At 41.1% G+C, this 22,422-nt stretch overlaps 1 protein-coding gene across 3 annotated transcripts in view; it reads left to right on the forward strand.

Moving 5' to 3' along the window:
- Positions 1-22,422, forward strand: part of csmd3b (CUB and Sushi multiple domains 3b) — a 331,521-nt gene that overhangs the window by 250,565 nt on the left and 58,534 nt on the right. For all 3 annotated transcript variants that reach the window (XM_077507458.1, XM_077507460.1, XM_077507461.1), the window contains 14 exons: positions 252-355; positions 474-586; positions 6,541-6,723; positions 6,869-7,195; positions 8,942-9,136; positions 10,628-10,766; positions 11,063-11,250; positions 11,791-11,979; positions 15,114-15,230; positions 15,335-15,550; positions 17,831-18,019; positions 21,545-21,645; positions 22,022-22,090; positions 22,175-22,331. In XM_077507458.1, the coding sequence (XP_077363584.1) occupies positions 252-355; positions 474-586; positions 6,541-6,723; positions 6,869-7,195; positions 8,942-9,136; positions 10,628-10,766; positions 11,063-11,250; positions 11,791-11,979; positions 15,114-15,230; positions 15,335-15,550; positions 17,831-18,019; positions 21,545-21,645; positions 22,022-22,090; positions 22,175-22,331 (2,287 nt within the window). The remainder of the gene's footprint in view (positions 1-251; positions 356-473; positions 587-6,540; positions 6,724-6,868; positions 7,196-8,941; positions 9,137-10,627; positions 10,767-11,062; positions 11,251-11,790; positions 11,980-15,113; positions 15,231-15,334; positions 15,551-17,830; positions 18,020-21,544; positions 21,646-22,021; positions 22,091-22,174; positions 22,332-22,422) is intronic.

The following is a 22,422-nucleotide window of genomic DNA, read 5'->3' on the forward strand; positions in this document are numbered from 1 at the left end:
CTTATGGTGGCCATTTTTTCGGCAGCTCTAACAGCGATATTTTGACCAACGTCAGTCTTGTCAAACCGTGAATCAGCTCCAGGCTAGCTAAAATGCTACACAACATCATTTTGTATTAATTTCTACGGGGAAAGGGTGATTTGAGATATGAGTTGTGAGCACGCTCATGGAATCAAGGTCCCACTGTAGAGGTTTGAAACAATTTTGACATATAATAAAATTGGTCCTAATATATTTCCTATATGCTGCAGGTCATCCAGATTAACTTTGAGGAGTTCGACTTGGAGATCGCCTACGACACGTTGACCATCGGTGATGGAGGCGAGGTGGGGGATCCGACCACCATCCTGCAGGTGTAAGTACTTCTATTGCTTTATTACGAGCAGCGATGATCATCTCATCTCATCACAGCGGTGGAAATGAGACTTTTATTTCCAATTAGAATGAAATGTAATGTCTTCGCTGTGTCGCAGCCTGTCGGGCAGCTTTGTCCCCGACCTGATTGTCAGCATGACCCACCAGATGTGGCTTCACTTGCAGTCGGACGAGAGCGTCGGATCCATTGGCTTTAAGATCAACTACAAAGGTAAGAACACAGCTCGCAAGGAGACGATATAAAAACAAACATCGACGGAATTGAGAAACCGTACCAGTGCACATTCGAGCAAATGCATCCTCTCAAGTCCACAGCCTCTCAAATTTACATGTGCATGAGTGAAGAACCTGCGAAGTACAAATCCCCACGAGAAAATACCCTCATCAGTATGTGTCCTCACGTTTTTGTTTTGTCTCATGTCCGGTTGTTGTCCAGCAAAATGACCTGTCCCAATTTTCTTTGAGGTTTCATTCTTTTGTTTTATTCCTGCTTTTCTCTTGCTTTCACTCCCTCTGTCTGATTTCATTCATCTATTATTAACGCCAAGTTCACCCACCTGGCAACACTTGGGCTCTGCTGCCAGCTGCGAGGCACACACATCACACACATACGCACGTCCCCCCCGCTATAGATTTGAGGCAGCGCTGCAACATTATTGACATCACATTTTCATTAAAGATTCAGTGAGTTTGTGCCCACACCCATTTGTCATTCAGGCTGCACAGTCCATATGCAGAATTTGAAATATGGATCCATTCCGCAGTTCATATTTAGCTCCTTAGCAACATTACATTTGCGACCTTTATGAATACACCAGTGAGACATATACTAGCACATGTATTCATTTGCATTTTAGGATTTCAGCAGCCGTGATAGCATAAAAAGCAGTACTGTCGTCAAATAAAGACTTCAAATATTATATTGGGCTTGAAGCGATATTACTCTTTGAATTGGTTAATATGTAATATCTCGGACAGATAAAAATATAATATTGCTGCACCGTAATTCTTGGGGATGTTCCCCCATTTCACGAGTCCTTATTCCGTCTCATCTGAGATTTTATTTTACGTTCTTCATCTGCTGTTTTACGGCTTTTAATATGTAATTTGTTTTATTAGCGCCAGAGATGTCAAGGTGTCTTTTAACAGGTTATGGTGACTGTCCTCGTTCCGGGTGGGCTCACATATTTAGCCATGTTGATGTACTAATTCAGGGCTCACCAGTGCCCTCTGCAAAGTTAGGGGGGAAAAGTTTTTTTTGGTTTAAACCATTTTCACTGGTCAATACTTCATTTGGTGCATATGTCTAACGAAACAGAGCTCACAAAATAGTCTCAATGACCCATGCGAAAAATGGAACTTGTACTCCAGCAATCTCTTGAAAGTAGCTCTGGATCTTGGCCTAGCCTGGCTGACAAATCATAGGCAGAGAAATGCTGTGCAAGAGTTGTGTTATGCAAGTTAGCTGACTTGTGATGTATGGCAAAATTCCGAACCACTCTCGTAGTAAGACTTTCGGGAATAGCAGATCACAAAAGATTTACTTGATTGTTGATTTCATCCATTCCATAAGCTCACCTTAAAGGGAAATTTTCATAGCTCAACGCTATCGCTGACTTGTCCAAACCAATAAAAACAGTGTCCTGCAGTATCATTTTAATAACAAGGAGGATCCGTCTGGGAGAGACCAACCAGACCTAATTTAATTTGGCACTCTGCATATAATTCGGAGGACAACAAATCTTTTATGAGCATTGTTGAGCTCATTAAGAGCCACTTGTCACTCGTAAAACACATACGCAAAAAAAAATATCACTCATGTGAATGCTTTTGGGTCCTTCAGGGCCCCCCAAAAGTGCAGTAGTGAAGGTCCCTAATTATGAGTATCTTAAAAAATCACGCTTGGTGGACCGCGAGAGACACTGAAATATGACTTTATAAAATATTCAGTCGTGGCATCACTATAAATTTCACTTGGTTTACAGTCGATAAGGCTCCCGTTGGGATCCTGTGTTTGTGCTGTCGAGGTAACCGGCGAAGGGCAAACGCTTACTTCATCACAAAAGCGTCAGCAGGATATGATTTTTCACTCATGAATTATTGACCAGCGGTAATAAACTAACAGGAAGCAACAATGTTCCTGCTACTGAATACGAGATTGGCTTATGTTAAGAACATTAGCTCACGTTTCCCTCTCTTTTTGACATTATCTCATGTTGCCACTGTGCTGTATTTCTGGCATGTCAACAACTTCAGCTTCCGTTGCCACCATGCTTACGGTAATGTTAGCTTGTGTGCCGTCAATGACATTATGTAATGATGCGATCATGTTACCATTAACTCATGTTAAGAAAAACTGTAGCTCATTTTTCCATCATACAAACAATAATACTACATTAGCTTGTGTTGTCGCCACCTTGCTAATAACAGCTTTATTTGCGTCATACTAATTCAGCTTGTGTTGCCACCATGCAAATGTCAGTAATCATGTACATGTTTCTGGGATGCTAATATTAGTTCAAACACGGAATAAAACTAGCATGTGTTGCTTTTGTACTAATTATTGTACTCTTGCCTTCATACTAACATCAGCCCAAACTCCTGTCACGTTATGTACTAGCGGTTGTGTCTTTGTCATGCTAACACTAATTTTTGCTCCCACCCTAACGACAACAATAGCGTTTAATGCCATCATGTCAAAATTAGCTTGTGTTGCTGCCGTGGTGCTACTAATAACACCATTTTATATTAATGCTAGCATTAGCTTATATTGCAACAACATTCGTTAAGAAACAAACTCAAATTAGCATAACATTTTTGTACTGATAGACATAATGTTGCATAGCTTTTTACCAGACATCATTTTACCATAATAACCTTTTCAAAGATTAAAATGTCAATATTTGTCAAACATATTTCACTATCATTTGCTTCAATATGGGAACGTGCTGGAACTCTCCGCCAGTAAAGACATTGGTTCGTGGAAGAAAATTATCATAGGGATGTTTTGAGGACCAACCACATGCAGAGAATGCACCCCCCCAAAAAAATCAAAATTTAAAATCGCAGTTTGGAGGTCACTGTGCAGAAAGCAAGAGCACAGTGTAGGAATGTAAAAACATATTTCTTACCCGGTGACATGTCTGGATCAATTATTGCATCCCTATTAAAGCAGGTCTTTCCAGGACTCATACCAGCCATAGATAAAACCAACACATGGAGTTAACAGCAAATAGGGGGAAAAGGTGACCAGGATGTTTTTTTTTTTTTTTTTTTTTTTTTTGTTTTTTTTTTCCCTGTCTGACTTAAAAATCAAATGTTTACGTACAGGCGACATTGTCAAAATGATCCCTGTTTTCTACAAAAATGACTGTAATCTTCAAACTGGACTATGAAATTGTAGGAAAATTGTTTAAAGTGCATCAGGGAAACGAGTGTCATCTTAAACTTCACACCTTGTTCGGCCATCATCTCGCCTCATTTACAGCTGTGTTACTAGTGAAGGTCATTATATTATATGTGACCTTTTGTCTGTGAAAGGCGCATTACAAATGAAGGTTACCTACTTACTGACTATATCCCAGAAAAAAAAAAAAAAGCTGCTTTGTGATATCTACGAATATACTCCACACAACCCATTAAAAACAGAACATCTACACAATGGTTTGCGCATAATTTTTACGCATAATTAAATGATATTGGTTCATTGATTGATTGATTGATTGTTTTTTTATTGAACATATAAACAAGTAGCAGAAAAAAATAAAAATGTAAAAGATAATATCAGATAATTCACACCCGCGTCATACTGTTCCCAATTTGCACAGTTATTATCCCGCCTCTCTTGAGCCTCTTATACAATTTCCAAAGTGAGTGTAGCCTCTTTTACACAGACTTCACTTCAAAATACCGGACACGGAAGAAGTGTGTGTTGGGCGTTAAATTTTGAATCAATGTCCAACCGACCCGGTATTCATCATTTACAAAAGTTTTGGTCCACCTTGCTAATATATTATTAATACTGCTTAAGTCAGAAAATTGAGGACTGAAACATAAAACACAGTGCAGGTAAATCACTGCTTTTCACTGGCCATGTGAAAGTGGCTATTCCCTGCCATCCCTGTAAATTGTTTTACGATAGTTTGACTTAATCTCTTAATGCATCCTGACTTTTGTTTGTAGCGTGTAAAAGCACAGAATGGGGCAAAAAAGGGGCCGTTTATTAGATGGCGTAAAAGCTCAGAGCGCGCAGGTACAAGATGCTTTTAGCATCCTAGCGGCTAAATCAATTTCACAATGGTCACAAACGCAGCCTATGCTATTTTTCTTTTCTTTTTTCTCTCTCTCCTGTCCCCTTTTGCCCAAATCTCATTATCCTCCAAAAATCTATTTCCTTCCCTCTTGGATCTTTAAGTACCGTTTTATACCAGCACACATTACATGTTGTATTCCCTTGAACAATTCGGCATGATGGAATATTATATGAGTGGCGAAAAGAGAGCGGCTGGCTCAATCCCCAAGACACGTTGTGGGTAAAAAAATGCACATACGTATGTACATGCACATTGTAAAGACACCCTGTTCCCCATTACATGTGTCGTACTGTAGAAATATTCCAACAAAAGTCCATTTGTTCTCCCTTCTTGTGCGTTGGGTGCTGTGATTGGTGGAGTCGGCGCCTCTCATAAAGACGGTGTCATGACGGAAATTAATGCAATACATCACAAAACGCACACACCCAGAAGTGTACAAACAGCAAAAACACATCATCCCCCTCCCTCCCTGTAAATAATAGTGAAAGTGGGAACGTCGCGGCAGAGGAACGCCAGGCCAAATACATCCCCCCCAAATGCCATCCACCGACTTTTTAAAAAAGACTTACGGCGACACGGTGGCATTTCACGTGGACCCAAACGGGGATCCGTCTAACCTTATCGCCAGACGGCCGACGTTAATTCCTTTGAAACGCCGCGCGGAAAGTGATGGATTCGAACACTGAGTCGTTCGTTTGACGCAGCAGAGAGAGAGCGACACGATTTAGTGTGACGTGTAAATACGCCGCGGTGGGGGAGGGGCGTGGTGGGGTTATTTGGGGGGTGCCGTGGTTCGTATGTCTGCCTCCCAGTTGAGAGGATCCGGCTTTGAGTCTTGAGCCAGCCCACATGAAGACAACTACTGAAAAAATAGTTGGATGTAAATACACTGTAGAGTAGTGGTTAGAAAAACTGCCACATAGTCTGTTGTGGTGGGAATCTTTGTGTTGAGTATATCGCCGGGTACTCGGGCTTCTTCTGATCCCAAAACGAACCCTTTCCACCAGCAAATCTGTTTCAACACTTCAATTATTCATTATACTTCACCTCTTTCCCCATGATGACTCTCCCGGATTCTTACAGTAAGCCGTACCCAAAGCAAATTCAGACCTTCACGGTCTACAAACATTTGACTGCTGCTCCTAGCTAGTATTATAAATGTATCCCCATACATTAGTTGGGGTGTTAACAAGAAAATGACTAAAATCTGGTCAGGTTTTATGGACCCTATATCATCCTCTTTATTGCGGTTAGCAATGACTTAGGTCTGTGTTGCCTGAGGCAACAACATTGCATTTTTTTTTCTTCGCCATTTCGCTCTCGATCCTCGATAATGTCTACATTTCTGTGGCACCTTTTTTAAAAACCTCAAAAGAAGTGTTATCCCTGCCAAAGGTTACATTTCTCACACAAGCGTGCGCTGTTTTTAACAAGCAAGCCCGGTCGCTTGCCTGCGCAAAAGGCGACTAACGGTGAGTCACACTCTGTTTTCCCAACACGGCGTCTTAACTAATGCGAGGTGTGCCACCTCGTTAAAAAGAGAAAACGACGAGGCGGCAGATCCTTTACGTTATCTTTTTTTTCTTTTTTCTTTTTTTTTTGTAGCAGGTCCCCTGTGAGGAGCTAAATCCACAAATGCCTAAGCCCATCTCTTCTCCCCACTGGTTTGTTTGTGTATGTGTGTAACTCCCAAAGTGATGTCCCAAAAGATTCTTAAAGGAGACATACAGTTTGTATTTTCTGTTGAAATCATTTCCCAGGTATTTTTGTATAAAAACCCAGAGGAACAAGAATTATAGCAAACCTTTACAGGACCCTATTGTCGAGCTGAAAACGTCGACTATTTTTACAGAAATAGACAAAGAGAGCTGTGGTGATCCCGGGACGCCTCTCTACGGAATAAGGGAGGGTGACAGCTTCCTGAATGGCGGCATGCTGCGGTTCGAGTGCCAGTTCGGGTTCGAGCTGATCGGGGAGAAGAGCATCTCCTGCCAGGACAACAACCAGTGGTCGGCGAACATCCCTATATGCATATGTGAGTATTCCCCCAACTCTGTTGCGATGCTGAGCAGTCACCATGGCGACCGAGTTCACCACGGCCCGCAGCAGACGATGACCGGCAATGATGCGGAGATGAATATTTAACCGGAAGCTGCTTTTTGTGTCTCCCCTCCGCAAAGTCCCCTGCATGTCCAACTTCACGGCGCCCTCGGGGACCGTCCTCTCACCCGACTACCCGGAAGGCTACGGCAACAACATGAACTGCGTGTGGCTCATCCAATCGGAGCCGGGCTCGCGCATCCACTTGGCGTTCAACGACTTTGACCTGGAGGCGCCCTACGACGCGCTCACGGTCAAGGACGGCGAGACGGGCGACGCCGCCGTCGTGGGCAGGTTCTCGGGCGCCGAGAGTCCCTCACACCTGACGTCCAACACCAACACGCTGAGGCTGGAGTTCCAAGCGGACCACTCCATGTCGGGGAGAGGCTTTAACATCACCTATAGTAGTATGTGACGGTTCTTCTCCTTTTTTAAAGAGCGACATTGATGTACAGGGTTCGTAATTTAGTTGTACTACGCCATAGCTAACCTATGCTAACAAAGTGGTAATTAAAGTCAATACTTGTTTAAAAGACAAAACAAATGACTAGTCCCCCGCCTACTGCCCAGAGCCAGCTGAGATAGGCGCCAGCAGCCCCCGCGACCCTTGTGAGGAATAAGCAGTCAAGAACATGGATGGATTGATGGATAAATGACTAAATTGTTCTACCCATATATTACAGTGAAAAGCATTTGCAGTTTGGATTTTGGCAAATTTGCATAGATGCTTTCCTCCATTTGTGTTGTTGCTAGTTTGGTGCTCAGGGCAAAGCAATAAATGTATTACTTAGGCGCCATCTGTTGAAATGTTGGTGGTGTTGTTAGGTTGGATTTATTGATTGTGCTTTTATGATAGCCACTTTTGTTGGCAGTTCTTCAATGCACCTTGTGCACAGTTAATAGTGGCGCTGAAAATATGTTTGTGTTTCAAAGCCCTTATGTCTACATTGCCATTACAATTTGCCTGTACATTTAGATTGTGTGTAAATGCCAGAAGGTGAGTTTAATGAGCACTCGTGTAAAATGCTCCTGCGCTTATTTGTTTGCCTATTTGTGATGTCTCGTTATTTTGGCTAGAATGCAAGCTAATTCTATAGATGATGCTCATGTGAGGTGGTTTGTATCGTGAGTAGTTGTTTATGTAAGATGAGTTTATAATTGTTTACATTTTGGATGGATGGTGTTGATGTTTTATGATCGTCTCCTTTTTAAGTGTTTTGCAATTATCTTGTGGCATCTGTATAATTTGCTTTTTGCGGTAGGGGTTTGTCCCTCCCTATTGCCAATTGCAGAGGTTCAGTAAATAGAACTATGATGACTAAAATAACATAAAACCTTTATTACTTCTATCAGAAATATTTGAACGAACAAACTATCAAAAATAATTTAACCATGAAGTCCACCAAATAAACTACAGTAAAACTTTTGGATGTCATGGTTTGAAATGTCCACTTGTAAGGCATTTTTTCCAGAATATGAATTTCATCTTGTGTACTTCTATTGTCTTGCAATATAGTCTGATTGACTGTCATGTCCATTGAAACGCATGTGCCAAACAAATCAGCATTTGGTTTATTGTACCATAACTGTCAGATAATGTCAAAAATTGCTGATTTCTACAATTAGTTTTGAGCACAACAGAGTTAAGTGCCACATTCTCTCTCTATCACGGCTCTGATGTTATTTCCCAAACATACTCCGGTTCCCTATGTTACATCTTCTACGTCCAGCTCATAAACACTGGTGTAGCATTTGATTAGTTTCCGGGCCGCTGCACTTCTTCCCCTTTTTGGGACCGTTTCGAAATCGGTACAGTCCTGACATGTAATACGACGAAGCGGACCATATGCCTCAAAGCGGGCACGCTGGCATGAATTTTATCAGCGGCCCGATTTGCTTTGCTGGAGTCCTCTCGAGCAAGCGAGTAGGCATTTGAGCAAAATCCTAAAAAGGAGCAACTGGAATATGGAACAGACAGATTACAAGGGGACATATTTTTCAAGGCCAACGCTTCCAAGTCATGATTCCGAATTTAATCAAAGTGAAGATGGCTGTAAAATATGAGTTTTATACCATCTAATTATGTTTCAAACCACAGTCCAGTAACTATCGCAATTCTTTCTGTGTCCCCTTGTAACTTTTCACCCCTGAAGCGTTCGGCCACAACGAGTGCCCGGACCCTGGCATTCCAATCAACGCCCGCCGCTTCGGAGACAGCTTCCAGCTGGGCAGCTCCATTTCTGTGGTGTGCGAGGATGGCTTTATCAAAACCCAAGGAACCGAGACCATCTCCTGCCAGCTGGAGAGAGGAAAGGTCATGTGGAGCGGGCCCATCCCCAAATGTGAAGGTAAAATGTTGACTCACTATTGGATGCCCTTCGATGATTTTCTTTTTCAACTACGGGGGAAAATGTACAGCTATTATTTAAAAAAATCTTATTTGTAAAGGGATGGGAGCTTAAGAATGTTTTGGTCTCCTGTTTTGTTGCCTGAAGAGAGGTAGGTCTTCACTGATGTCATGTTAACTTCTTTAGCCAGCAACTTAACAAGTTTTGACTTACTCAACAATGTTTCTGCTCCACTTATATCTTTATCTTTATATCATCCAAACAAAAATTATAGTTTTTAAATGTATTTAATGAAATGAAAAAAAAACATTTTATTTGTACACTATTAAATTTTTTGACTCTTCTTCATCATTATGGATCGAATAACATTTTTGTTGAATTACATATAAAATTAACTCTCACACACACTAATTTGTGATAACCCTAAATAAGAATTAATGTAAATTATTTGTTTGCATTTTTCGCCAAAGTTAAGAGTTTGTACCATTCGTACTTAATCATAAAAAAAAAATAAAATACTGTAATGCTCAACTGCCTTGGATTTATGGCAAAATGTAGCATTTTTAGTGAAGCGCAAGACGTATTTAATGGCACCCATTTTGTGCAATCTAACTGTTGTGACAAGCTATCAATAAAGTAATGAAGTTAATTGCCTCCAATTAACTTTTTGTTCTTCTCAGCAAAGAGGAGGTGTTGTAGGGTGAGACGAAAGTGACACAGTGATACAGATGCCTTCTGATGGATATGCTATTGAAAAAACACACATACACACAGTACCAGCATGTACCATTTAGCCCCAAGGACAACATAAATTGCCCACGAGTCTGTTCTAAAAATAACTCACCAGTGATGGGACATTGTGACTCGAGAATAATTAAAACAGAAGAAGAATGTTATAGTTTATTTATTAAACTTAACATGATAGACATTTATTAATGGACCAAGTAGTATTCTATATTTTGTTTAAAAATAATTTGTGTACAAATGCTGAATGTCCATTTTTTGGGGGGTTTTTTGTTGTTTTTTTTTGTTAGTTTGTATGTATGTTGTTTTGTTTTTTGCCTTTTAACTGAGTGCATTTGTGCAAGTTTCTTACTTGCATAACTGTAAATGTGATGCTGCAAAGTGAGCAGTTTGGGCGAAGTCGCTAGCTTGCGGGCGCCACCGCAATGGATATTTGGATTTGGGCTTTAGTCAGATCGGGTCCATCCGTCACGCGCTCCCCCAGCATGAGTTAGTGTTACGAAACAAAGCAACTCCGCCACTATCCATCTGCTGCCTCGCTGCCACTCGGGTGGGTGGGTAGTTGTGTTCAAATCCAGGAGAGGCTGCGTGGAAATCTGCCCAGCACCGGAGGGATCAGAATGAGCTTCTGTCCATTGTGGCGTTTAACAGTTGGCGGAGTTCATAGGGAGCATGTAGTGCTCCCAACTGGGCTGGCAGCTGGGATGACCTCACAATTCATAGCCATTTTCCCGTTTCCTCCTCCAGCTCCATGCGGCGGGCACTATTCGGCCCCCAATGGGGTGATTCTGTCCCCGGGGTGGCCCGGTTATTACAAGGATTCCCTCAGCTGCGAGTGGGTGATCGAGTCGGAACCCGGCCGATCCATCAAAGTCACCTTTGACAGGTGGGTGGCGTAAAGCACAGCTATTAAATAGCCTCAAACAATCAATACAAATTATATGTACCTTTGTACCCGCCTGTTAAACTTTCACACAACAGAATAAAGTATGGCTACCTGCAAGCTTTGTGTTTCAATTAATTTATAATGCAACAACTGCACATACCGGCAGATGTGCTAACCACTAGCACGCCGTGCTGCCCTATTCCGCTTAATGCTATGCAAGTAATTGCATCAATATAGCGTATGCCCAAATACTCTCATCGAAAGTCGTTGACAGCACTCCCAATGTTTCCCCGCAGATTCCAGACAGAACTGGGTTACGACTTCCTGGAGATCCACGACGGCCCCAACCTCCTGTCTCCGCTGGTGGGCTCCTTCAACGGCACCCAGGTGCCGCAGTTCCTGTTCAGCAGCACCAACTTCCTCTACCTGCTCTTCACCACCGACAACAGCCGCTCCAATGCTGGCTTCAAGTTATTATATGAGAGTAAGTGTGAAAATATACTGAAATTGTTTTATAGTTTTGCGCCGTTCAATAAATAGCTCAAAATCGGCATATGTAAACACCAATGATGTTTAACCATAAAATATAATTTAACAAAATTCCATTAGCTTAATTCTACCTTGTACAATGAGTTCTGTGAATTAACATACTGTATGTTGTTACTGTAATCATATATATGAATGCAAATGCTACTTTTAACACACATGGAGCAGCAATCCTTAAACAATCAACAGTCAAAGAATACAACACAAAAGTGTCCATATGATTGAAATGTTCGTAACGCATTTAAAATCTACGATATAGCAGGGGCACAAATGATGAACCTCAAGATAGTGGAGTACACTATAGATATACAAATAATATATATATTTTTTTTTTCATGGTCGGTGAATCACGATATAGTAGTGCAACACTGTACACTGACCTAACGTTGCAACAGTCAAGTAAAAGCTCTTGATGACCTCACTCTTTCTAACCTTGATGCCTTCTGTCAGCCTTCACCGGGATTGTTATATGTTGCAGGCGTTACGGTGGACAGCTACTCGTGCCTGGATCCCGGCATCCCCGTCAACGGGATCCGCTACGGTCAGGACTTCTCCATCGGGTCCACGGTGTCGTTCGGCTGCGATTCGGGCTACAGGCTGAGCCACGAGGAACCCCTCGTGTGTGAGAAGAACCACTGGTGGAGTCACGCTTTACCCACTTGTGACGGTAAGTAACACAAGTTGGTAATTCATCAACTTTGCTGGGTTTTATGTTGTCCACACTTAACATACATTTCCATTTTTTTAATTATTTTTTTTTTAACTCAGCCGAGACAAACATTTGACATATATAAAGACAATTTAAGTGATTGCCAGCCTTTACTACTTGCTACACACCAAGTGCATTTCAAACAGTTAATGTTTTCTATTGTGCCAAACCTCTAATGATTTTTTTAAGATTTTATGTGCCGCACCCCTATTAAAATTGCAACATACTATAGTGCTGTTTGACGCCGATAGTAAATTTTCAGTGTTTCTTTGTGCCAAACTATGTCTATAGTAAACCTGTTTTTTTTTCAGTGTTACACTACTGGTACATTTCTATGCACCACAACCTGAGGAAACTGTCAGTGTATTTCTACATTGATCACCGTTATTAACCTTCATATTGTGTGTTTGGCACACCTCTAACAAATTTGAATTTTCAATCGTTCTATTTGTTACACCCTAGTAAGCTTTAAATATTTACTGTATCTATGCATTATAACTGTATTAAAATTTTAATATAGTGCCAGATTTTTCACATGTAGTAAATTTTCAATATTTCTTGGCACCGGACCCCAATTGCAGGAAACTTTGGGTGTTACTGTGTCACAAATGTAGTAATATTTTAGTTTGTATATTCCATTCCCTAAGTGAATGTTCAATATTCTCGCTGTTATGTGAAAAACACCTATGTCCATTTTGGTCTTTTTTTTTTATTTTTTATATATAATCTTTTTATGATTAAACGGAATGCAGACATCCAAAAGCATAAAAATTTAAAATAAATAAATAAATAAAATAAAAATAGGGGGTGGGGGGTGGACATAAGTGTATGTGAAAAACACGTATGTCCATTTTTTAATTTTTATTTTTTAACATTTTTATGTTTTGGGGGTGAAAACTGAATGCAGACATCCCAAAAACGTTAAAAAAAAAAAGTAAAAAATAATGGACATAAGAGTTTTTCACAAGCAGAGACGATATATTAGCATCGGTTGTAACCTTCAAGTAGTTTTCAGTGCCACACCCCTCACAAATTTTCAATGTGTTTCTGTGTTGCATCTTAATAGGCGTTCAACATATTTATATGCGTCTCACCAGTCGTAAACTTTCGATGTATTGCTATGTTCTGCACCCGTAGTAAACTTTTAAGATCCCACACCCCAAATGACTTTTCCATGTTTTGTGTTGCACTCTTAGCAATAGTTGAAATATATTTTCATGCGCCGTGCCCCTCATAAACTTTCAGTATATTCCCACAGGCCCTCAGTAGTAATTTGAAGATGAAGAATGCAAATTTGTGTTGAATCTCAAAAAGAAATATTTATTAAATACTACAAAAGTGTTCATTAGAGTTGTTAGAAACCTGTTCCTGGTGTTGTAATGACTGAAAATCAGGCAAAAATACTGATGCCTTGTTTAAAAAAACATTTTTCCAGCTCTCTCGCACGTTCCGTGTGAGCTGATTGATGCAATAAGACTCTTTGTCTCGCCGTGACGCTAATGCGACGTTGAGGGTTTTTTTTCGCCCGAGAAACGAAAGCGAGGACAGACATCGGAACTGACAGCAGATATTGAAGCCGAACCAGCGAGGAAAAAAAAAAAAAACACAGAAGACAATCAGAATCCAAATTTCTCACCCAGCTCAGCATTCAATATTCACAGCTTCCTGGCAGCAAAGTATAAATAAGTAATGTTGCAGTGCAATGCGGGCGTGTGCTGGTGTCAGAGCACAAGTGTCGGGTCTGCGCCTTTTTCTGCAACGTGGACTCATTCACACAAGTTGCTCAAACTTGTTTTGTTTTGTTATTTTTAGCAGTGCATGGATTGCTGATTGTATTAAAAAATGTACAGGATTGAGTTGGAACATGCTACGGTGTTTTCAATATCCTGGTCTGATTCTTTGCACAACTCCCTTCAGTCCGTGACCCTCCGCAAGGTCCTTTTTCCAACTGCTGCTTCCCGACCTTATGGCACAGCGGTGACGACGGCCAAACTTCTCTGCCGGCATTGCAGTTTTTGAGGCTAATGGTTTCCGCTGGGGCTTTATTGCGACTGCAATGATGAGGCGACTTGTCCGACTGTAAGACGGAGCAAGTGGAGCGAGCCGCAATGGAGCCGCGGCCCATATGCCGCATTAGTATGCATAATGTCAGCAACACATCTTTTTTGGAAGGGTCCCCCGTTTCAACTCGGGAGCGCCGCACAATGCATAACAATGTGCGTGGCTGAATGCCCGTGGGGTCATCTTGGGGTCATTCTGCCTCGTAAAATCCGTAAATAAAATCACTTTGCCTTGAAATCTACATAAAATCTGCATAAAATGGGTTGTAACCAGTAATGACATGTAACAATTATATTGTTATTGTATTGATTCGGCAGGTATCTGTTCTGACTGTGCGTTGGATTGGGCCATTGGCTCATTGGGTTGTTATGATACCAATTACTGATATCATTAATACTTTAAACAATGACATTATTTTAAAGAAAGACCTATATATTCCAATATAACATTTTCCTTAAAATTGCATGAAATTAATGGCAATTTTGTTCTCGTGATTTATCATTTCAAATTTCTACTTCCTGATTACAAAACGGCCACAAGATGGCAGTCGATACCGATACCTTGAAATAAGGCCAGGTATTGACCCAATACCAATACCTGATACCGGAACTCGCCCATCCCTAATTCTATGCATACCCCTATTCAATATTCTATATGTATTTCTATGGCCATCCTCCTCGTCAGCTTGTCTATCTCATTCTATTTGTCTCACTACTACCGGTAGTAAATTTTTTAAATATATTTGTTTCACACCCATTTTTGCACACATGTATCATGCATCACAGCTTTAGCAAAATTTCTACTTCCTGTTTGTCAGTGTCACAGCCCAAATAAAGTTTTGATATGTTATTTGCTGTTAGAAATTACAGTGAAATCAAGGCCTTGCTCCAATGGATTCTCATCCAATTTGCGGTTGAGTAAATAAACATCAATCATCAATGAAGATGTGGCATATGCCATCTGTTTTATCAGTGAATATACCGAGTCTCATTCATACTGAACATCTCACTCCAACTCGCACATCCGTGCAGCTCTATGTGGCGGTGATGTCCGAGGCCCCTGGGGCACCATCCTGAGTCCCGGCTATCCGGACAGCTACCCGTCATCCCTCAACTGCACCTGGACTGTGGAAGTCAGCCACGGCAAAGGCAAGAGTCAGTCGAGCGTTTTGCATAATGTCACAAACTACACACACGCTCGCACACAAAGAAAAAAAAACAAAACAACAACTTTACGGTTCTGCCTCTGACAGGCGTCCAGTTCCAGTTCAACTCGTTCCACCTGGAGGACCAGCACGACTATCTGCTTGTCACGGAGAACGGGAGTTTCCTGCAACCACTGGCTCGCCTGACCGGCAACGAGTTGCCTGGCAACATCAACGCCGGTCTCTATGGCAACTTCAAAGCCCAACTACGATTCATCTCCGACTTCTCCATTTCCTACGAGGGCTTCAACATAACGTTTACTGGTAAAGTCTCTCAATGGATACTGTATTCACAATTTTGCTTTGGGTAATACCCATCTCTTGTTTAAGTATGTCAAGTTATTCGCTGCGCAGTGCAGTTGGGGGATTTGGGGCTTTCGGGTGAAAATTCAGGATGAACCGAAAATGCACTCGATCCTTTTCCGGGAAACTTAATTTGACCCTGTCTAAACTTTCCAAGTCTTCATGAAAGAGCGTTTGTTTTGCCTGTCATTAAACTGTATGTTGCTTTCATGGATACATGAACAAAGACACATTATTTGTTGCAAATAATATTTGGACCAATTACGGGAAATTGGGTCCTCTCTTGGCAATACCTAATGATCTCTCACGGCACAATGGTTCTGTGCTAGATGATGCAGTTGCCTTTGTTTGCCAAAAATAGCTGACTTTATTTCTATAGAGCTTTTTGCTCCTCAGAAAGAAGAAAAAAAAAGGAACAAAAGTACCCGGATACAATAGAATCCCAACATGGAACCATAGAATGGTAGCACTTAATAGCAGAAACTGTGGAGTCTCAAAAGAATCAACTTTTGGTGATTTTTCAGTTGTCATCACCTGCTAAAAGCTGGTAGGTGTCATAAATGCTCATGCTGAGTCTGACTCATACGTTTCTTTCACACAAAATATTTCTGACGGATTGAAAGTTCAAACCATACAATTTAGGTCATTTCCGGGAAAAATTCATATTTGAGTCCTCACAGTCCAACTGAAAGGCCCACGCCGCCCATTAGGGTTGAGAACACTTTTTTTTTAACAATAGTACATAGCTATTGACAGCTAAAAATACAACACTTCCCCACAGCACAGCACAGCACAGCTTCATATCCTGCTGTTTACAAGCCTGTGTTGGAGGTAAAGCGTCATTTTCGAAAAATAGAGGTTTGACTCAGAGTGCCTTCAGCAAACAATGTCTCATGCGAGACTTGGATGCGATATGGCAACCCAAATGTGTTAAAACTTTGGCTAGCGGTTGAGACAAAAGGCGGTGCGAGTCCGCAGACGGGATTAAAAACAAACAAGAAAACAAAAGGGACGGCTGATTGGAGCGTTGGCAATACACATGGCCAGATGTCGTATTAGGAAGACATCCATTCAGATTTGCAAAAGGACACCTACTTTAGAGTGGTCCCGAAATGGGATCCAGTGCAGTGTAATCAGGCACAGATTGACTTTTATGCGCAATACATGACCAACCTCAAAATCTCATTTTTATGTATAAAAAAAACAATGGTCAGACAAAAAGGCCAAAACCAAGATTGGTGACAGAAGTGAGATCCGTCCATCAATTTTCTCCACTGATTGTACTCATTAGGGTCGTGGGTAAACTGGAGCCTATCCCAGCTAACTTTGGAAGAGAGGTGGGGTACACCTTTGACTGGTCGCCAGCCAAGTGTAGAAGCGTGATCCAAATGCGGGCTAATTAGGTCCAGAGTGACTTCTCACAACACATTGCTGTAACACGCGTATGAATTATGTGGCTTGATGTTGTCATTTGGAAAACATTTGAAAATCAGTTTGATAAGACAACCTTAAAAAAAAAAAAACTGTAATGTTCTTGTGTTTTGGCTTGACTGGTCGCCAGAACGTTATTATTAATGCAATCTTTATGGACCGTTGATGCGCTTGGATTGCTTCAATTGCTTCTGTCTGCACTCTGGGAAATTTTCCTGCCTTCCAGATGGCATAGACTGAATGCCGGAATGTCCCGACGCTGGTGTCACAAGACATCTGACTCCTTTTGCTAGCACATTCTCATAGAGTGACTTGCTGAAATATAATTCCATAATTCTACTGTACAGAGTTCTCCCGCTATATAGTGTGCACGGTTTAGTTATTGCAAACACATGACTTGGCAGATTTTTTTTTGTGGAACGTATCCACTTCTCTGTTGTGAAAATTCCCCTTCTTTTTTATTTAATGAATGAACTGGTATTGAAAATTAACTAGCTTAATGCTAACATGCACAATACATTTACCATAAATGGGCCCTGTGAATTAGCTAAAGAACATGCATTTTTTCAGCTGTTTATCGACTGTAGGGTAAACACAACAAAGTCATTCACGCAAGAGCTGCTGTAGGCCACAGCTCACATCCAGACACTCACAAGCAGACTTTCTAACGTTACATACCACGCCACCAGGCCCTGTCTCTTAATCAAAGGCAAATTTAGATTTTCACTTTTCGCAGGTGGGGTTTGATTGTATGCCGAGTGAGAAAACCAAAGTCCAGTATGCTGTTAACATGTCCGTCATTTTCAACAGAGTACACGCTGGAGCCGTGCGAGGATCCCGGGACGCCGCGCTTCGGTCGAAGAAACGGTTACAGCTTCGGCATCGGTGACACGCTGACCTTCTCCTGCAATATGGGATACCGCCTGGAGGGGGCGCCGGAGCTGATCTGCCTGGGCGGCGGCCGGAGGATGTGGAGCGCGCCGCTGCCGAGATGCGTCGGTATGTGCACGGCGTACAATCGACAGTTTGATTCATAGTGATGGCAAAATCATGACTTGTTTATATACAAGACATTAAAAAAGTAAATCTTCCATAATAATACATATTTTGATGGTAAATGCTCGCACGCGATAATTTGACTCCACTTAGCCATGGTGCTGCTATTAAGCGTGATAACTACATTTTTGAGCGCATTAGCGTAAGTCTGAACGCTGTGTGCATTCACACAAGGACTTGCCATATTTGATTGAACTGATTCGGCTGCGCGATTTTCCGCAACCGTGCTCTTACCAGTGCAAGTGCAGCGTTCAGTGGAAAATCGAAAAAAACAACGATGCGAGTTACAGCTTGGTGTGATTTGTGCGAGGCGCCCGACCGTTTGCAGGCGCATTGCTCGGCCTTGGGCGGCTCATGGAGCGAACCAAAACATGCAGCTTTAATGGGCTCCGGCAAAAAGTACGACGCTGTTCATGGCGCGTTAGGGTTGGGACGTTTGACTTTGTGAGTGCAGCGGACGTCTTTACATCAGCTGACATTTATTTTAATGAAGTAAAAGAACCTCCTCTCAACGGGTCTCCTGGACAGAATCCAATGTGCGTGATTCTTTTTTGCACGCCTCCGCAGCAGTGGCGGAGCCTGTTTGCTTTTTTGGCCCGATTCCGCAATCACGTTCAACCTCGGGACCCAATCAGCGAGATGTCTATTGGTAGGGATTACAGAGCGTGTTCTCGGAGCAAACACTGCGGATGTTGGCCGTAGATCAGTGAAGATACGCTGGCAACGCATACACGCGGAAAGCTGTCTTGGAGATGAAGGTAAAAAATAAATAAATAAATACAAATCACGGTCCTGCCTCGACAAGGGATCAGCATAATGGGAGTGTGTGTTTATACATAGCAAGCACCTGCAACTTCTAAGCGTGAAAGAGATATCAGATTAACACATACATAATACTGTTGCAGCACCACCAGAAAATATGGCACGACGTAAATAGGATAATTTGGGAATGGTAGAAAAATCACTAAATGATAGAATAAAATTCACTAAGTGACTGGTGTTGGGGGGGATTCACAAATCGATACCAATAGAAAAAGTCACAAAATGGTGCATAGGCTATAAGGAAATCAAATTTGCAGATGTCAATGAAATTTACAAATGTTACATAGCAATGGAAAAGCATCATGAAATGTCATATACCAATGGAACCAAAAAAATGTCAGTAAATAAAAATGCTAAGTCAAAACAACAGCTTGTAATAAAATTTGTCCAAACGAGCAGGCATCCTACTAGACGGATGTGTGGTGCCAAAGCTACTTCATTTTTTATTTTTATTATTATCAAAGAGACATTTTCCCAGAAAGTTTCACAAAGTTCAAAGAAAACATTGTCATTTTGTAGTGGTTCGTGCCTTGCCTTGCCAGTTTGTCGCGATGGGTAATGCAAAGTGACGGCATTGCGTGCCAGTTTTCGTCTGCCGTTGAGCATTTGTGTCGCTATATTTAGTTCCTGATGCGTCGCAGCGCTGTGGCGCAGTCAAATAATCACACCTCAGATGTAGCGTTGCTAATTTTCAGCTCTTTTTGTTGTTGTTGTTTCCAGAACCTTTAGTAAAGTGGAATCAAAACAACTGAATCTTTTTTTTTTTTTTTTTTTGGAATAAAAGACTGCTACAGATTTGCTTTGGTGGTCCGTGTTTGTTGCACCCAAGTAGGTCAAGCAGAGGGAAGTAGTGCGTTTTTAGACAGCATTAAAAGTTCCACTGGCACCTTCTCTCCCCTCTATTGTTCGGTGCAATTTTCCACACATTATTGTCCTTGTAGCAGGGAAAGAGGGTGTGGATAAATGGGAAAGAAAAGGGGAAAACAGTGAGTGTGATTGAAGTAGGTGAGTGTAAAATAGCATTATTCATAAAGAGGCCAAGCAGGCGCGAGAGGCGGGGCTGAGAGGTAATTTTCTAAATGGGAAGCTGCCGCAACGTGATTTATTGACTATATGACAGCTGTAATGCGACTATTACACCAGGAGCGACACAGAGGCGGGGTTTTTGGAGGCGTATGTGTGTTGGTGTATTAACATGGGACATGCCGAGACGGGGCGGAGAGTGGGGCTCATGTTATCCCAGTCGAGTGGGAATCTGGAGGTAATTTCCTCATCGGAATTGCACTGGTGTCGCATTTTCTCACAATGGAGGTAGATTGCTGACAGCACAGCACTTAAGCCCGGTTATTAAATTAGGAGCGCACAAATTCACATTAGGACCGTTCAACCGTTTATGGGGGCGAAAGGTGATCAGCATCTTTGAGAAAGGAAAATGGATTGAAAATGTATATAATTCAGTGCACCCCCTGCATATTTGCAGTTTGGCTTTTGCAAATTTGCTGATTTTTTATTTATTTATTTTTCACCTATTCTCTGTAATAACAGTGTATTGCTCTGGTGCCATCTTGGTGCAAAAAAAAAAAAAAAAAAAAGGCACGTTTCAGCAATTTAGAGGTTACTCAAGTGTTTACTGTATAACCTTATTGAAACGATGCACATATGAAAAAGGAAGTTAGCCAATGTACAGCTAGGGACGTAACGATCAGGGCAATATCGTCATATCGTGATATTAACATCATGTTCATAATATTTAAAAGAAACACACAAAAAAAAAGGTCAGGTTGATTGATTTCCATTTGTGTAGTTCTAGCACCCTCTAGTGGCTATTTCTTTTTTTTTTGTGCAATTTAATTTTCATGAGGGATGTTTTGGCCCTTCCATGTAATCTACACTAATTGTCAGTCAATTGATAATATTAAATAAAATAATTAAAATAAATACATAAGTAAATAATATAAATAAAAATCTGATAATATAATAATAAAACATTAAATAATAAAATTTTGGCCCTTCTATGTTTATAATCCACACTATTGGTCAGATGAAAGGGAACGTAATATGCCTGTGAACGGAGTCAATATGTGGAAGAAGTCAATGTGTGCGTGTATTAACAATTAAGCTCCTCAATATTGTTTATAGAGATTGTCGGTGGTTTATTTGCATTGCTGTTATTTACAAAAGCACAATATTGTGCTATCGTGATAATTGTTGTATTGTGAGCTTCATATCGTGATAATATTGTATCGTGATGTTTGGATATTGTTACATCCCTAACAACAAAGCTAAAATAAAATTATACTCACCCAGTGTAATATGTCGCCCTCATAAATATTAACTGTAAAAACAATTTTACAGTAACACTTTTAATCAAACTAAAATTAAAGAAAACAAATACAAATAAATGTCTTGTAAATTTGACACGCCATACAAAGAGTGATAACACTGCCAAATGTATATGATTTAAAAAAAATAATAATAATACAATAACTGTCACATATATAAAATGGCGCTTGAAAATCACAAAACACCAAACCCTTTGGTGGATCCACTTAATGTTAGTGTTAATCTTTTGAAGTCGAATATTGTTTGTCTTTTGAAACATTATTGTAAAATATTGGCACATTTTTTTTTTTTTTTCCTCATTAGCTGAGTGTGGCTCGTCTGTCATGAACAACGAAGGCATCCTGCTCTCACCCAACTACCCGATGAACTACGACAACAACCACGAGTGCATCTACAGCATCCAAGTAAAGTAGCGGCTAATTTATGAATAGGTCACACACATTGTTATGCTAATAAGCAAAAGTTTAGAAAATATTATTATTATTATTATTATTATTATTATTATTTCTTCATCTTTAGAAACAGTGCTATTTACCGTTATCCTAGTAAAAGAAAAATGTAAGTAGGAATTGAGAATGTTTATCTAATTTTCTTTGTTTAATTTTCTGAAATATACATGTTTTGTATTAAAAGTATGTTTATTGCTTATTTATTAGGTCATAGTTAGGGGTGGCTTAAAAACAGCTTTCCTGCTAGTGTGTCTCCAGCTACAGAGGAAATATTTTGAGGCAAGAAAATACATAAATAACCTTTGACATATAATTCTGTGTCACTGAACAGGTTCAGGCTGGGAAAGGCATCAACATTTCTGCCCGGACGTTTCACCTGGCCCAGGGGGACATACTCAAGGTATGAACCCCATCTGAAACTCATATCTCAAAAAACAATCACCCGCGCTTACCTTTTGTCATCTGCGCTTTTGTCTAAAATCAGATCCACGACGGCAAGGACAACACGGCCCACGTCCTGGGGGCGTTCACCGGCACGTCCATGCTGGGCCTGACACTCATCTCCACCTCCAACCACCTGTGGCTGGAGTTTTACAGTGACCCGGAAGCCACGGGGGAAGGATTCAAACTGGTCTACTCCAGTGAGTTGACGCCGCTTTCTTTTCATATCCGTCGCGACCCAATGCCGGGGGAATCACGTACGATGGTTTAGCCTGCTCGTGCGGCCTCATA

This window comes from Festucalex cinctus, chromosome 19, assembly GCF_051991245.1.
Source record: "Festucalex cinctus isolate MCC-2025b chromosome 19, RoL_Fcin_1.0, whole genome shotgun sequence".
NCBI lineage: Eukaryota > Metazoa > Chordata > Actinopteri > Syngnathiformes > Syngnathidae > Festucalex > Festucalex cinctus.